Genomic DNA, 17,116 nt, shown 5'->3' with positions numbered 1-17,116 from the left:
CAGTCATGGAGACAGCCAGTTAAGGCATTCAGGCAGCCAGAACCCTTTAATCCTTCAGTTATTGACATTTATTTGATGTAAAAGCTACACTAAATGGAATTTAATATTATATTTATTTTTCCATTTTATTTGCATTTTCATGCCTGTATTACCTAGTGTGCTCTGAGGCCTCTGACCCACAGTACAGCAGGGTACACTGGGCATCATGGTCTGGTGTTTCAGTTCTGGAGCTTGACCCTAGTCCTACCATCTAATTTTTTGTTATTTTTGTCTGTCTTCATCCTCCTTCCATGTTTTCCAGCTAAAGCACGAAGAGCACACACAGTTACCGATGTATTCCCTACACTCCTCATTGCACACAGATGTTGCTGTTTCTCTATACAGACACCACCTGCTCTTTACATTTTCTTGCTCTGTCATCCAGTGAGCTGAGTAGAATGAAATTTGGTTCATTTTTTCGTGGTAGCTCTTTGCAACTCAAAACCAAGTTCAAATGATCTATAAGAAATTATTTGATGAATTGATAGATTTATTCAAAACAGAATTCACTGAAAGACTGTAATCTTTCAGATTGATTTCTCTTTCCCTCTATGGGTATGAAACTGCTTTTGGCAGGGGCAGGACCTGGAGGTACCTTTCTCCTTTACTGAGAGTTTGGCTTCACTTCTCCAACAAAGAATAAGAGGTGGTAGCTATTTTGAGAGAGACATCTTTGCTTTTCCTACCAAATCCCTTGTTTCACCCCCAGTTAAGGATGATCCTGAATTCTGTGAATGATAGGCTGCTTCTTGGGTTATACAACAGATCCATTGAAATTGAGGAGTGTTAGAAATCATCTTTCCTTAGAATTCTCATCCCCAGGCACTCACCCAGGCGCAGTCTGTCTCTTGGGAACTCCCATTTGCTGCTGTCATAGGGAAGCCGGTCACACTGCTCGTCAAGAGGCATTTCCTCTGGATCCATTATAATTGACAGGTATCCTGTTTTAATATCTGTGGCATCAGGCTAAAAACAGGGTGTGGAAAAATTATTCATGGTATTTACCCTGCAGTTCCAGTGGGAGAACTGTTGTCTGCAAGGCTGAGAGCTGGCTGGGGAGTTCCCTGAATTCCAGACTCTAGCTCTGAAATTTATTCTGAACCACGAATGCATCACTTCAACTTCCTGCTTTTTTCAATATCTGGCAAATAAATGTTTACATGTGCCTTCCACTCTTAGGTGTGGGGAAGAGTGCCTGATTTATGTTGGTAAACACACTGAAGACAAAATCTGTCGCTGTCTTCTACCTGTATCTATTAAAGGAAGTGAATGCTTTTTTATGGGAATTCCACAAGTTGCACTTCCTGGTCGTCTATGGACTGTTTTGTTTTGCAGGCTTGATTCTCCTAAGTTATCCACTTCATGGCTATCTCTTCTTGCAATTTAAAATTGAAATCTGGTGAAAACTGCTACTTCTAATGCTGCTCAGGCAGAAACAGCAACTGAGTGGGTGCTGGGAGCAGACCTGCATGGCTCTGAAGTGTAATGGGAAATCCACTGTTGTCCGCAGCTGTTAAACTGAAGCCAAGGAGGAAAACATTAATTTAATCCCACTATTTGCAGTAGGAGGGGAAATCTCCTAGAGTGTGAGGAATCAGCACTGGAATTGTAGCTTGGTGAGCTTCAGAGCAGAAGCTGTGGTTGCCTCTCTGTTTACTGTTTGTTTTAGGAAAAGCAGATCTAAATTCCTTAGAACTTTGCTGAAACTTTACTTTTCTGAGTCATAAAAGGGAAGTGAAAGAATAGGAAAACTCGGAGACAAAATAAGTTGTGTGGTTTGAGCTCATTTCTAGAGCAGACATCCTGGGATCTTTCTTAAAACAGGGCCCCCTTTAATACCTGTGTTTCAGAGGAATCTGACTGGATAAGTGCTGACATCAAGTCCTTATTTTAGGGGATTTAGCGTATTTTTTCAGTTTCCTAATTTCAGAAGCCAGTTTGACTCATAAAGAGGGAGGAGCCTGATTTTCTGGTACCATGGGTAGGGATCTCACAAATGCAAGTGATTTCTTGAGAAGTCAAAGGACTATCAGCAGAAATCTTGTACTGAAATTTTACAGGAACATTTTGCACAGTTTTTTTACCATCTATCCCAAACGTTCAGCCTTTAACACTGATACCACATAAAAACGGAGCCAAATTTTAGAGCCTTTGTGCAATATGGAAGCTCACTTACTTTTCTCAGCTTCCGAATGAATAGGGTCAGAAGAAGCCAGAAGAGGGTGGCAGCCAGACCAGTGCAGACCAAAATGATAACTTCAATGTTGGATTTCTCCTCAGAACCTGTAGATTGAATGTACAACCAAATTTTAAATGTAGCTAAAGTTCATGACCAAACGAGAGTTTTCCTCAGTGCAACACAATAAATGTGTTTCACCTTAGCTTGGAGCTCACCTTGTATTTTAATGAAGGCTGATGTGCTGTCTTGGCCCATGTCGTTGGACGCTTTGCATTCATAGAGCCCTTCATCATCCTTTTTCACTCGCTCAATGACAAGGGTATTATTTTCCATGGAAATTCCTGTTGTAAGGGTTTTTGGTTAATATTATCACAATAACCTACCTGCCTACAAATACTCCGAGACAGAGAACTGAAAATCAGCTCCTAGCAACACAGGCCTGGTGTTCACTGTTGTTAGGAGGCATTTTAATACTATGCCTCTCATTGTGGTCTGGCAACAACCTTTCCCTGAGGTTTTGTTTTGTTTTGTTTTCTCCTCAATACCTGTATAAATTGCTTGGGGGTCATTTAAGCAACAGCAAGTGTGGCTGTTAATTTATTACAACGGATACTAAGAAAACTTCTATGGAAGTGAAGTGATGGAAAGGTAGGTTTTTTGGTAGAAGTAAGATACACTGGAAAAAAAAGGGAACTCAGTGAAATTGTTGAAGACATCTGATGTTGGGAGGCTGTGGGCAGGATGAGAGTTCTAACTTGTGGAACATGGAAACCAGGTTATGCACATCCCTGGAAAATCACTGCATGGAGCAATCCTGGATTCACAAGCAGCTGGGGACTAGAGGTGGAGTGGGAGGGAGGTTGCCTAGATATGACCTATGTAAGGCTTTTCTACATGTAATTTTCCTGATTAATTTTACACATTTAGTTTTTCCTGATTTGTGGCACAAAAATGAGAGCTTGTCTGTTTCACTGAGGATAGGTTTGGGGCAGAAACAGGGAACAGGTCAGGTTTTGAATCCAAAAGAGAAGGACATTTTGAGTTTCTGGCTGTTCTGCCTATGGATCCTGTTGTTGCTCACAAGAGTTCTGCACATAACTTGCTATGCACTGTGCTGAAATATTTACCTCAAGGTGTTTTTTCCAAATATTTTATTTATGTTTCCATTGGTTGGATGAGTTACGTGCTTGTCCCACTAAAATTATTTATAAAATTTCAGTAGCTATAAAGAGTTCCTCTCAGAACAGTCTGATGTGAATTATGGATGATCCTGGATTTCCTAGCTAGTCCAAGATGCAAAATTAAAGTCAGAGGACTAGCTACAGACATGGGATTCTCCATGATTTATAGGAGACCTCAGAACAGAGAGCTGAGAAGGAGTTCCAGGCCCAAGTGAGGGAGTCCATGCTCCCTGCCCATGATGGCACTGTACCTGCACTGCTCTGTGCCAGCTGAGCTGAGAGCACAGGCTCATGGCTGTGCTGGAGGAGATAATTCTGTGAACTGTGCCATGGGGTGTGCTGGATCTGTCCAAGATTTGCTGCAGTGTATTCTGATCAGGCCCCAGGGATATCTGATGGTTCAGGCTTGTGTTTTCAGATGCACCTGACAAGCAGGTATACTCTGTCAGTTTTGTACTCAAACTGTTGTTGTGTACAAGCAGCCTGAATAGCAGCCTGCTGTACTCCTTGAGGCACTAATGCTATGCTAATGTATGCAGACTGCCCAGGTGGCTCTGCAGGCACTAACATGGCCAGATGCAGAAGGCAAGCTGCAGAAGCAAGCATTGGGTTGCAACTGGTTGGCAGCTTTGATCCCAGAGTCCAAGGTGGGGACTGCTGCAGCGCTCTGATGGATTTGGATTTGCGTGTGTGTTTCCTGAGGCTGTGCATGCCATCCTGAGGCAGCCACCATGCAGTAGCTATGGAGCTGTAGGTCCTATGTTTGTGGTGAGCCTGCAAGTCCGTTATCCTGTGTTAGGTACCACAGCACAAGGGCACTCACCTGAGGCTGCTGAAATGGGGTAGCCGTTCTTCCTCCACGTGATCTGGGGTTCTGGTGTTCCACTGACTTTGCACTCCAGGATGATCTTGCCGCTGATGTTAACCTCCAGATCCGTCAGGTTTTGTATCACATACGGTGCTGCCTTTGCTGTGGTGACAAAGGAAAACAGTACACAGTGATTTCAGAAGGCACCTCCTACAGTTCTGCTATCTCTCCTCTGGCCACCAGCATGGCCTCTCTGAGCTGGAAGTGACATAGATTTGGTTGATAAGTGGTAGCAAAAAGATTATGGATCCCAAAAGATGATGGGAGGAGTGGGTGAGTTCTTTTGGCTTATTTTCAAACTGACTAAGCTTAGATTTGGATTCAGCTCAAACTTCCTTGAGTTTCTCATCCTCTGAAGAAAACAGAGGACACGGAGTGGGCAGAGCAAATGCAGAGTGAATGCAAAAAAAAAAAGAAAGTAGGCAAAGAGGAAACATTTCTGAGGATGTGTCCTCCATCATGAGTGCAGTTATCTACTTACTACAAAGCATGTTAACTTCCACTTTATGTTCATTTATAAAAGGCACAGGAAAGCAAAGAATGAAATCACAAGCACAGCATAAAAAATACATGAAACCTGCAATAAGGACAGCAGCTGGTGGGTGTTAATACATTTAAAAGACCTTGTTTTTATAGGGAAAGGAGAGCTGGTTTGGAGGGGTATTTCTAAGCATGTTTTCCAGAAGAATTGCCTCTCTGACATATGCCAGACAAATAACAGACCCTAGTAATTCTCAGAAGAACGGGATCATCTCCCATGGATGTATTCCCAGTTTAGCTGTGTTTTTCCCATAGCCATCATGTGTAGGTGGAAATTTGACTAAAGGAATAAAAATAACAGCCAGGGGAGACAGAAGTGAATTGCCTGAATGGAGAGTGCAGAGAAAGCCCAGTGCCTCCATGTCAGATGATGCTCACAGCTGGCTCCAGTACCAGCTGTGGAGACAAGCCAAACCACCAGCACTATGCAACACCAGGGTCAGATTCTTTCCCTTCCTCTGCACGTCCGGAAGAGTCAGGTGCTCATGCTATTTCTCAAAATAAATCACCTCCCACCCAGGTATCAGAGCCATGCTGGCCACAGCTGTGGCGTGGGCGGGCGTTCTCTCCCTGTGTGTGTGCCTGTCTGGAGGGGAAGGGACTGCCAGAGCAGGGTTGGCTGCACGGGTAGGAGACTGCCTGGGAAATGTGCTTGTTCACTTAAACAAGGATGAAGTCAGCACTGCACAGCCTGGTTTTTACCTAAGAGACAAGTGCTTATGGCAGCATTGCTGTCCCTTCAGTGTCTCATTACCCATTAATGTAAGTGGAGAAGCCAGTTTGAAAACCACTGCCTAATTCAGTTTCTGAAGGACTCTGTCTTCGGCATCCTATCTGGCTGCTGTTTAATTCATTTCTGTGCTTTGGGTTTTTCTTCACCATTGGAAGATAGCTAATAAATTCATCTGCTACAGCAGCACTTCTGAGAAGGCTTAGAGCAAATCACTCACTTTCTTCACTATGAAGCACAGAGTTTCTACTGGAAGAAGTGTCCTGCCCTTTATATTCACGTGGCCAAAGAAACCAGGCTTCAGGATCTGCAATATTTCTATTTTTATGAAAATAAGAGTCAGGCAGTTGGGTATAAGTAAGAGAGTACTGTTAGTACAACAATGCATCCCACTTACCCAGAATAAATGTTACATGTCATTTGATTATACACGTGCCCAGTAACATTTGTGATTACATCTGCTGGATCCAGACCTAGTTAGGTGTCTGTATCATCGTGGCAGCTGTAAGTGGGCAGAGTCTTTACCAATGTGACAAAAATCTGAGATGACAGTCCCAAATGCTAAGAGTTGTGCTGCTAGTAAAATGGTGGGTGATGCCTCTTCTCAGTCAACACTCTTCTCTCCACCCAGCATGGGATTAGGAATATAAACTGCAACTGAAATCACCTTCATGTGTAAAGCAAATATTTTGTACAAAATTAGCAGTGGCTGGATGAGCAATATGTAGGGTTAGGTGTCAACCCACACACAGTAAAGCAAAAAAACCCCCACCCAAACCAGAGCACAGAGTCTATATTAGGACACTTCTAAGAAATGCTGGGCACCTTCTGCTTTAAAAGGCTTCCAAGAGAGCAGCAGATGCACAGCATTTCTGCTCCTGCAGTGGAACAAGAGTGTTCCACTGCCACTTTCCACTGGCAGGACCTACCTCTGACGAGGAGCTGAGTGTGCCGTTCCAGCATGTCAGTGCTGTTGTGCTGGTTCTGGGCTCTGCACTTGTAGAGGCCACTCTGTTCCTCCGTGATGTTAGTAATGATCAATGTCAAAGAAATGGAGTATTTGTCAGTTTTCTTGATCACAGAGTCACTGAGAGCCACCTCTGAGGAGGGGTAATACCAGGCCAGGTGACTGTAGATGTACTTGGATGCCCGGCAGGTCAGCCGGACATCGTTCCCCACGATAGTTGTGACTTGTGGGTCTGTTTGCAACCCAGATGGCACACCTAGGAGGAAGAAAAACGTGTTTACAATTAAGTTACAACAGAGAAGATCTTTTGTTGTCTGACTACAACTTGATGGTCACATTTCAAAGAGCAGCTGCAACAGAACAAGTGAATTTTAATGAGACCTGCGAGCAGACGCTGGTGCCTGTGAATTAAGTGGATGTACCTCTCATGTCTCAGTGCTGACCTGTGGTTCTCTGGCCCTCAGTATTCTAATAATTGCATTTTCAAATAATGAATTGCAAGTTTATAAATAGAAGTGGTTGATGGACTAAGAGAGATTTTCATCAAGAGAGGTTTCTATCCAGGTAGACAAATGTGTTTGTGAGATCTCTTTCTATCAGCAATCAGTGCTTGAAAGTATAATTGCATAAGAATAAAGAAACCTATTCCTGTTTCTCAGAAGTAACACTCTCTTTCTTCACCACTGAACAATCTTCCCAATTCTCTCTTATTTCAACTATGCCAATATTTATTTTCATTACATGTGCCTTGGTGCATATTTGCTTGATCATTGAAGGGACAGAATGATCTAATGATGTGTCAGTCCTTGAAGCCTTTATATTTAGCAGAGAAATACTTTGAGGCATGAGTCCAATCTATCCACACAAGAGGTAGCTGCTTCTTGAGATATTTTTAGTAACTTTTCACTCCAGAAAAAAAAATAATATATAAAAAAATCAATTTTTGTGAAGTAGCAAACTGAATCCACTTGAAGAGAAGAAAAAATGTTTCTGAGTAGAATGCCAGAGTCTGGGCTGCAGACACATTCCTATTGCTGCATTAGCTGCCAGAGACCTACAATTAAATTGTCTCTGAAAGATACTATGTTCCTTTTTTATTCTGTTAGTTTCAGTGCTCTGTCCACCCAGTAGACTTGAATGAAAGAGCATTGATAACCACAGTGACCTGGAATTATTCTTCTGTGTGTTAGGTCAGGATATTCAAGCTGCTGAGAGTCATGAAGAATGCCTTGTAAGTTTTACTAGGCATAGTACAGGAATGGGACACTTTGGAGGCCTTGCTCTGGCTTACCTGCTGAACATGAACACAGTTTGCAAGAAATCTGATAGGTTGTTGCTTCAATACCAAGCTGTTAGTAAGATGCTTTCTCAAGCTAGGATGAAGTGGGTGGTACTTTAAGACGGACAGCAGTTAAAGGGGAGCCAGTACGCATTGCATGTGCAATCAGACAAATTCCATGTGGGAGCTGGATTCTGGCCAGGGGCTTACACTGCAAACTCCTGCACAAAGTTCTGCTGAAGCTATAGTTGAGCATAAATAGCAAGGATGTTGAAATAACCAATCTGCCTTATAATAAACCATATATTATATAAAATACAAAGCCCTCAAGGAGCTTTCAGGTATGATTGAAAGTCTCTCTTCCTCACAAGTCATCTGGAATAGAACCAATAACCTTTTCTTCATGGTTTTTAAGGACTGGCACAAAAAGTGTTTTTCAAAAGATCCAAAAAGAGAAGATACCCCTTAGGCCACAGCTGTGGAAATTATTTTTCTTTTCTTTTCATGAAATTTCAGTTTATTTTATGCAGTGTTTTGTTAGGCTCCATTGCTCCCTTTCTTGCTCAGTGCTAGCTGTACACTCAGACTGGCTTGTGCAACACATCCATGCTTCACATCTGTTGTCCCGTGGTTGCAGCATGTCAAGATGATTCTACTCAAAGAGGGGGAAAAGTCTGAGGCCAGCAGAACTTCTCTAAACAGGAAGAATTAAGGTCCCCTGAAAACACGGGGATGTGGCATGAGCAGCATCTCTCCTGAATCTGTAAAACCACAATAGGGAAAAAATGCCATCTCAACTTGCCTCTTTCTTAGTTTCTCTTCTAAGCATTTGGTATTTGCTCCAGCAAGAGTTACAGTACTAAGGTAAATGGATCTTTTGTTAGACATAGTTCTTTAGTGACCTCAACGGTCTGGGAGACCTCCTGAGATCCCCTCCACCCTGAATTATCCTGTGATCGTAAGTGCCAGGTGTCAGTGAAAGTACAAAGGGATTCCAGATAAAGTGATGAGGCAGAATTTTGGTCACATTACTGGGGTTAAAACAGATTGAACCCCTGTGAATCTGCAGCCCCATCTGACCTGGCTTCTGCCTCTCAGGAAGCCTTTTCTTCAGGAGAATTTCTCACTACAACTTGCAGCCCTTTCGTTTTGCAGGGTGTTTCCCTGACTGGCTGTGGGAGGAAGCCCACCCAGGGGCAATACTGCATCTCTTGGGATAAGGCACTAGCTTGTGTCTGGCAGGGCCGGTGTAGGCTGGAGCACCCAGAGATCTCTGACATTTTGGTGCAAATTCCTAAGGAATTTGATGTGTTTGTTTCCAGGCCTTAAGTTGTGGAGGATGCTAGATAGTTTTGCCTTGCTGCTGGACTTTACCAGTGCAGGGTTTTTTCTACCAACTTAACATTCTGGGAGCAGAAGTCTGGCTTGTTTTTCTTATCATTTCTTTTACTGACATTTTTTATTTAGCATTTTGAATATTTTTAGCTGGAACCTGTGCTATTCTCTTCCATCTTGTTAGACTTTCAAGAAGCTCTTTCAGCTCCAATAGAATATTCATTGATTTTCATCACAGTGAAAGGAAAAAGGCGGGGGGGGGGAAGTCTTTCTTGCTCTCCTCTCTCTTTTCTCCTCCTGCCTGGGTTATCTGGGGAGTTACTGCAGCTTTGAGAGCACATTACATGTCAGTTCATCTCTTAGACTACTTTGCTTACACAATCTTGAACCTGAGCAGTCATTAACTTCCTCTCTCTGAACAGATACAGTGTTTTATAAGACTCCTAATAAGTTGGCTAAAAGAATGCACCATGGGGCCTTTTCTCTTTTATCAGCAGTCACCAAACATTTGTCTTTCGTATTGTATTACAGTGTAGTAGCCGTGAATTTCACTCTTGACTGTGTGGGATTCCAGGCAAAATAGGGAAATGAACCATCAGGGGAAGGTAAAAAGTCTGCATAAATCAAAAGAAAGTCTGGCTCCATTTATATTTACAAGGAATTAATTGGTTTTAATTTCCTGTGCTTTGCACAATAATCAGTGTAATTCAAAACTTCTGCTCTTTCCCAAATTCCATGCCTGTGCTTTTCAGGGTTGGGGGGGAATATGCATGAGGGAGAGTGAGAAAAAGAAAGGTTGAGTCCTACCATCTGAAACAGCAGAGAGCTTTCCATCAATCCTGTAAACATGTCAGGAATAGGCAAATGGAGAGTGGCAAGCAGTTGTAGAGCAGCCCCGTTCCTACATTGTTCCAGTATCTGATAGCAGATTTTCATTTCGTGTTTGAAATATATTTGTTTTCTGGTAAAAACCTTTAACTCCATTTTCCTGAGTTGTTTTTGCAATCAGATAAGCCATTGAAAAAGAGATTTTGTTATTATTTGTTATTCCTATCATAATTCATTTATATTCCAAAACCATTCAGAGTTTTCTTGTGGGTGGGATGCTGGCTTGTTGTCTGTAGTACAATCCTACAAAGGCGAGAATTTGATTTACTGGGACCTTGCTGTGATATATAGTTGCCCTTTCCAAGGTGCAGACCAGAGATTAGAAGGTAAATAATACTTGTTCATGGCAGAGAATACCTCCAGGAGACATCAGGACAGCTTGCACTGGGAAGGTTGCTGTCTACCTTGAGGGTGCATGACTGGTGGTGGGCAGTGACATGAGGCAGTTCTGAGCATCTGATAGCTCACCCCCACTGCCTCTGTCCCTGACAAAATAGTCATCTGACTTAAATGGGAACGTTGGTGTCAAAGCTGTGGTTAGACAAGGTAGGCAGGGGACAGATTTAGTTGCAGCAAGAAACAGTAAAAAATATTTACACAAAAATACTGAAATAAGAGTTAGGGCAGGGTGTGATGGGTAACACTATGGCTGCATTGCTATGGGAGGTTCTGCTGCCCTGAACAGATTTAGGAGAGCTTCAGTGGAACACTGACACTCAGGACATCTCAGAAAGAGCTGGGAGAGACTTTAGGGCTGTCACCGAATGATAAGATTTCTCATCTCATTGGACCCCTTATATGGTTAGGTTTCCACATGATCTCCAAACCCTGTTGACCCTTCAGTGAAATGAATTCCACTGGCAAAGAAGTGATTTAAAAATAGATACCAGTGCTATTTCTGGTGTCCGTGGGAGTTTTTGTGGGGGCACTTGAGTGGAAGAAAAAAATGGTTGTTGACATTATCCCACTGGGATAAATACATTTTTCTGAAATTAATATGGTGGTGATGAAAAGACCAGACTGAAGGAAGGTGGTTCCCCAGAGAGCAGGTGCAGCCCAGACAACGCCTGATGAAGTTTCCTTGTAACATTCCACCATGACCTGACAAAACGGATGTTTCTACCCTGACCAAGTGGAACAGGTTTTTTGGGGGAGAAGAGAGTTTAGGCTTTGTATCATCTTCAGATTTCTTAGCAAGGGGAAGTTAGTGAAGTTCAGTTCAGCAAAAATGTTTGATAGCAGCTCAGAATCCACCAGCCTGCTTGGGAGCAGGAAATAATGGGAGATCAGGTCTTTAAAATCAACAGATTTCTAAATGAACTGTGTAACCCCACAACTAGCAGCTGTTTTGCAGAGATCTGAGTGCTGTGAAGTGCTACGAACATTTGCTAGATGCTGTCCTAAAGGCCCACACTTGTGTGCTCTCAGGCTCTTAACTCAGCCTTTGTCTCAGCTTTTAGGTTCAATCACCATAAAATTAATCAACCTAGCAATTAAAAAGTGGCCTGCTTGAAGCCTTACGCTTTTGGACTTCCCCCACTTGGTACCTCACAAAGTGTCCTTGAATGTCCTTCCAACACTGAGACTAGAGGCAGCTCCTTATGAGAGTGACCTGGCAGTGGCTTAGCCTTCTCCAAGTGTACCCAGTAGAAGAGATGGCTTTTTATCATCTGTGGGGCAGCAGCAGCTCTTAGAGCATCCTGGCCACTTGTTGGAGTAATATGCCTTACTCAGCAGAGGGCCATCATGTAAAGAAACCCAGCAGCAGGTCACTTAGCAACATGATCTACTTTAGGATCAGGATGGCCACATTTAGAAATATTTCATTTCTTTCTAATCCATAAACACTAGTATTTTTAAACACTGCACTTAAAAGAGTCAGTCATGCTTGTTCAGCATCTGCCTCTTCCTCTGAGTGGCACAGACTCACAGTCTTTTCTTCACAGGCAAGAATGTATTTGTCTTGCCAAGCCCAGTTCACCCTCTGGTCTGTTTTGGTGGAAACATTTCCACCATACCACTGTCAGTAATTTTTGTCTAGTGATTCATTTCCTTCATAATTAAAATGGCATGATTAAAACATTTGTGTCTCAAAACATTGCTAAATTGTTCTTAAAAAAAAAAAAAGTGAAATATTAGCTTGCTGTGAGGGGCAGGGGGGAAGGCCCTACATAACTTTATTATTCAAATAAAACATAGCTGTGAAAGGTGCATGGATTGATCTAATCCTTAGAATGAGACCTTATGGTAGTTGCTTATTTAGTTCCTGCAGCATTGGTTTCAGTCATCAAGCATTACAAAGCACTGTGAATACCTGGGGAACACAGGGCTCTGAGGAACCCATCCAAACATGAGAGGCAGCAGAAATAAACCCCTGTGAAGACTCAATGCTTGGAAGTGATAAAGTGTAAAATTAATAGCTGGTGTTCAGCCTGCCTTGGGCTTCTTGAGGACCTTTCATGTCTGAGCTTTATCTCCCAAAAGTGCACCTTGAAGGGCTTTTTCATAAGTAAGTAGGACTTGGGGCTTTAGAAAATATCTTTTGGAGGCTTAATGCCATAGGGCATTGTATTAGGACAAAGAAGCTGTAAAAGGAGGTGAAATCTTTCCCCCATAAGACACCAGCATCATTACCACTGGATCAGATTTTTCATATTAGCATTTCTGTGTAATAAGAATGGAAACAAAGTTTAGTGAACCCTTTTTTGATTAGCCTGATTTGAAATGTACTGAATTATTGTAGAGCAATGGAGTCAAATACACAGGATACAAGAGAGGCAGAGCACTGCAGAGCACTGCCACAGGCAAGCTTTGCCCTCAGAACTTGCTTCAGGGGGAAGAAAGAAAGCAGTGAGAATCAGACATTTACCTTTCAGGACATTTCTGCACTTTTTGTTCTAAAAATTGTTATTTTGATGCAAATTCTACCAGCCAACATCCACTCATCCATAAAGTCAGCACAGAAATTGCTCAGTTTGTTCTGGTTAAGCACTTGAACAAGGCTGTGCCTGACTCTCCTCTGTTTTTTAAACTCCCATCTCTCCTAAAAGCATCATGTAGGTTTTGATCTCACTACCAAAGAATTTCTGTGTTGAAAGGTTAAGCAGATATTTGTTTGGATTTGTGTTCTTTGGAGAAATAGCATGTCCACCTCCTCCCTTCTTAAGGGGCGCTGGGAAAGGCTAATTTCTCAGGCAAGGATCCAATGTCACAACTCCCAGTGATATCAGCCCAGGATTAGGTCTGAATATTGGCCTTGCTCACCTTTGCTGTGTCTGCTGACTTACTTGGAGAGCAAGCATTCTCATGAGTCAGGGAGAGGCTTCAGGCCTTTGGAAGACTACAAAGGGCTTAGTTTTTGCTAGAGGTTTCATGAGGACACTGCTCAAATGTCGTGAGTGTTGCTGTAAGACACAGGCACTTCGACTCAGGGCCTGCCTCTGCAGCTTGAAAAGGCCAAAAGGAGCACCAGCTCCGATGCTGGACATGTCAGACTCAGCTGTTCACTGATACAGGACCAAACCTGTAGGGAATGGAACATCTCCCTTATGAGGAAAGGCTGAGAGAGCTGGGTCTCTTTAGTTTGGAGAAAAGGAGACTGAGGGGTGACCTCATCAATGTTTACAAATACGTAAAGAGTGAGTGTCAAGAAGATGAAATTAAGCTTTTTTCAGTGATGACCAGTGATAGGACAAGGAGTAATGGATACAAATTGGAGCATAGGAGGTTTAAGGTGAATATCAGAAAATTTTTTTTTACTGTGAGAGTGACAGAGCACTGGGACAGGCTGCCCAGAGAGGTTGTGGAGTCTCCTTCGCTGGAGACATTCAAAACCCGCCTGGACGCCTTCCTGTGTGATGTACTCTAGGTGACCCTGCTCTGGCAGGGGGGTTGGACTAGATGATCTTTCGAGGTCCCTTCCAACCCCTAGGATTCTATGATTCTATGAACCTTGCATTTGGTGAAGAGCCTGGGACTGTGTGACTTGGAGAGGTCTGAAGCACAATGTGCAGGGATCCTCAGAACTCAGCAGCTATGTAACACCTTAAGGTGCAGCCGGTGATCAGTTGATTACCTGAGACGTAGAACTTAATGCTCCTCTCTTCTTCCCCAATCTTGTTTGAAGCCACACAGTAATAGATTCCTGATGCACTGCTGTTCTCCGTAGTCAGTTTGCTCACAATCTGCCAAGCAAAGACAGAAAAAGGCTTAGCAGAGAGGCTGGAGTGCAGTGTCTAAGTATGTTTTGTGGCAGAAAAATGGTTAACAAAGTGTTTCCAGTAATGAGTGAAGGTCACAAACAGACAAGTGCTTCTATTAGGCTTTTGGTATCTCATCTCACATCACCTCAGTCCAGTTACTTCTCTTGCCTCCTCATTCCTAAACTTTCCCCTTCTTTTCTTCTGCCTCCTCCATGAAAAACAGGATTCCCCTTTGACTGACTGCCAAGGTCTCTGTGCAACAACATCAGCAAAAAGCTGAAGGGAAGGACTTCAAAGATTCATCTAAGACATTGAATATGAAGCCTCACATCCACCTATTTTCTATTTTTTTGTTATGGTTTCTGTGAGTACCAGAACACCCCCATTTGCATGGGAAGGAAGTAATTTCTTTGGATGTGGTATAAAGAATATTACAGGATTTTGTTTTGCTTTGCTAAAACCCAAGATAAGGGAGGGAGGGATGTGGCCCCTTTGGACCCCAGATCACTCTTAAAAATTGTGTTTGGAAGCCCCTTGAGTCCATAGCCCTTTGTCAGAGCCTTACGAGAGCTTGTGCAGTGAGCAAGGAAGCTCTGGAGGAGCTGCCTATGCTACAACACTTGGCAAATGCAGAAAGAAAGGGAGAATCGTGAAGGAGAAGGAAGGAACACTTGTCCTGAGCTTCACCACAGAGAAAAAGGAAGTGGTTCAGTTTCTGATGGGGCTGAACTCAAAACACATCCTGAAGAAGTTGCATTTCTTAAACATCCTGAGCCCCTGCTTCTGTATAGGGCCTTCTTAATGAGGAGCCAGCCATATGGCACCCTCCTGTCCCTGTCATGATGAAACATCACAAGCTCATGGATGACTATCCACAGGTCCTGGTTTTAATTACTTCTAGAGCTTCCTTTGGGCTGCTCACAAGAAAGGAGGATCTAACTCACCAAGGCAGAGATGTTCTTGCAAGATTACTTTGCTTCCCCTGAAGCCATTCACCTGAGGAACTCTGAGCCCTCACATTTGGAACAAATATCACTTTCTTTGCCATGCTCTCTAAAGACTTTCAGAATCCAAACTTATAACACCCTCTGGCCCTTTGTCCTTATCTCCACAGAGTGCTTTGAAGTGAACAAAAGCATCTCTGGACTTTCTTTTTAATATCCTAAACTAAACTCACACAAGACATTCCTTTACTCCCCATAAAGTTGCATCATGAATATGTCTATAGCTGTGTGGGATATATTTTCAGAGAGTTATTTAAGATTTTCCAAGCTTTGGTCCTTTAAATCCTGTAGGGAAATGAGTTTCAAAGGTTTTGATCCCACGTGCATTTCACATTCTAATGGGGAACATTTTCAGCAGAATAATGAGTAAGTGGAAAAGTATCTACCTTTTCATGGGCACCAAACAGAAATTACCCAAGAATAGGCACAAACCAAATTTAGGGGTGAAAACAGGAGACCAGTAAACCCAGCTCCCTCTGGTGTCCAGCAAAGAAAGAGCTGTGCAGTTCTGATTTATTTGTGATGTGAAAATAGCTCTAACTTGGATATAAAATCACCCAGAGAAGCAGTCTGCTCCTCCTCTTGCTATTCCTGGTGCGATGGGCTTAATGCCACAGGTTGTTAACAAGCACATGTCCAGAGCTCTACCACTCACTTTAAGCAGCAGACATTGCCTTTTAAATTACTGCTGAATCAGGACCAAGATCTTTCTTCTCATGGTTACTGGATCTTAGAATTTTATAGCTGGGAATAGAAAAAGCCAATATAAACGTACATGCTGAGGACAGAAGGGGCTAAATTTGGATAGCTATTTAACAGCTATTAGTCTTGCTAAATGACAGGTCTAGATGAGAAGCTGAGGATAATACTGTGGCCAGTTAAAATCATAAAGGGAAATCTAATTATCCATTTTGGAATACGTCCAAGCTATTAGGGGTGACACTGACTCTTCTAAAAACTAATGCAATGCCTCAAGCTGCATTTGGTGGCCCAGAAGAAAACACACATGTATGCTCAAGAACACAGACAGATGCTAGTGTCTCTAGCTACATAACTCAAAAATACTCTGGCATAATAGTGGGGGGAAGAGCAAACAGACATACTTTATCTTAGCCAATCTCAATTGTGACTTTAGATGTGAAGGTGAAAAAGATGTTAAAGCGATGGCGGGTAAAAATTACCGAGGAAAAGAGAGAAAGTAATTTTCTTGGTTGTGTGCTTGAAATCACTGCTATGCACTTGGTTTGGTACACATCTCAGCACAAGAGATAATGCACTTCACTGTCATGTTTTAGAACTGGCACCTCCCAGAGTCCTCCAAAATACGACTTTCAAACCAGCAGCATTCAGCAAAGAAATATATGTGATTTCACAGCCAGAAATAAAGGAATTTGAGTTATTTTCTTGTAATAAGATTAATCCCTTAAAATCATCATGCATCAACTTTTCACTCTAGCTGGGAGCTCCTGGGTAAATCCCCAAGATTTGGAGTCCAATTATCTTTCTAGCATCTGAAAGAAAGCTTTCAGTTGCCAAACTAACCTGATTCTGGTTCAGTCCTCAAAAGAGTGATGCTTTGGAACGCTAAGATGCTATACCAAATGGGGATCCAAATTGTTCTTCCCTCCATAAGATGACATAGTTTTGTCTTTTACCAAAAAGGAACCTGAAATAAACAGTTAGGAAGCCAGCAGTGGTACCTGCTTTCTGAAGTATCTGTAGATCAAGGATATCCCATGGAAAAATAACCCCTATTAACCCAGATGTTAAAACCCATAGGATTCACAATGCTGATATTTTGGCAGTTGTGCATCAGCTGTTACTGTAGGCAACCCAAGTGAAACAATCTTAAAAATGTGAAATTTGTCTGTACTTGGTCACAGTGGCAGGTAGGGATAAGGATT

General features: G+C 42.6%; 1 protein-coding gene across 2 annotated transcripts in view; it reads right to left on the bottom strand.

The window, feature by feature from the left end:
• The window catches only part of LOC127389700 (vascular endothelial growth factor receptor kdr-like), a 130,772-nt gene that overhangs the window by 33,527 nt on the left and 80,129 nt on the right, over window positions 1–17,116 (bottom strand). For both annotated transcript variants that reach the window (XM_051630458.1, XM_051630459.1), the window contains exons 12-17: window positions 14,082–14,190; window positions 6,467–6,760; window positions 4,223–4,369; window positions 2,434–2,559; window positions 2,216–2,322; window positions 870–1,005 (exon numbers count right to left, since the gene is read on the bottom strand). In XM_051630458.1, the coding sequence (XP_051486418.1) occupies window positions 870–1,005; window positions 2,216–2,322; window positions 2,434–2,559; window positions 4,223–4,369; window positions 6,467–6,760; window positions 14,082–14,190 (919 nt within the window). The remainder of the gene's footprint in view (window positions 1–869; window positions 1,006–2,215; window positions 2,323–2,433; window positions 2,560–4,222; window positions 4,370–6,466; window positions 6,761–14,081; window positions 14,191–17,116) is intronic.

The sequence above is a fragment of the Apus apus genome, chromosome 12 (genome assembly GCF_020740795.1).
Source record: "Apus apus isolate bApuApu2 chromosome 12, bApuApu2.pri.cur, whole genome shotgun sequence".
Lineage (NCBI taxonomy): Eukaryota > Metazoa > Chordata > Aves > Apodiformes > Apodidae > Apus > Apus apus.
The sequence above is the reverse complement of the archived record's forward strand: the minus strand, read 5'-3'. Positions and strand labels throughout refer to the sequence as shown.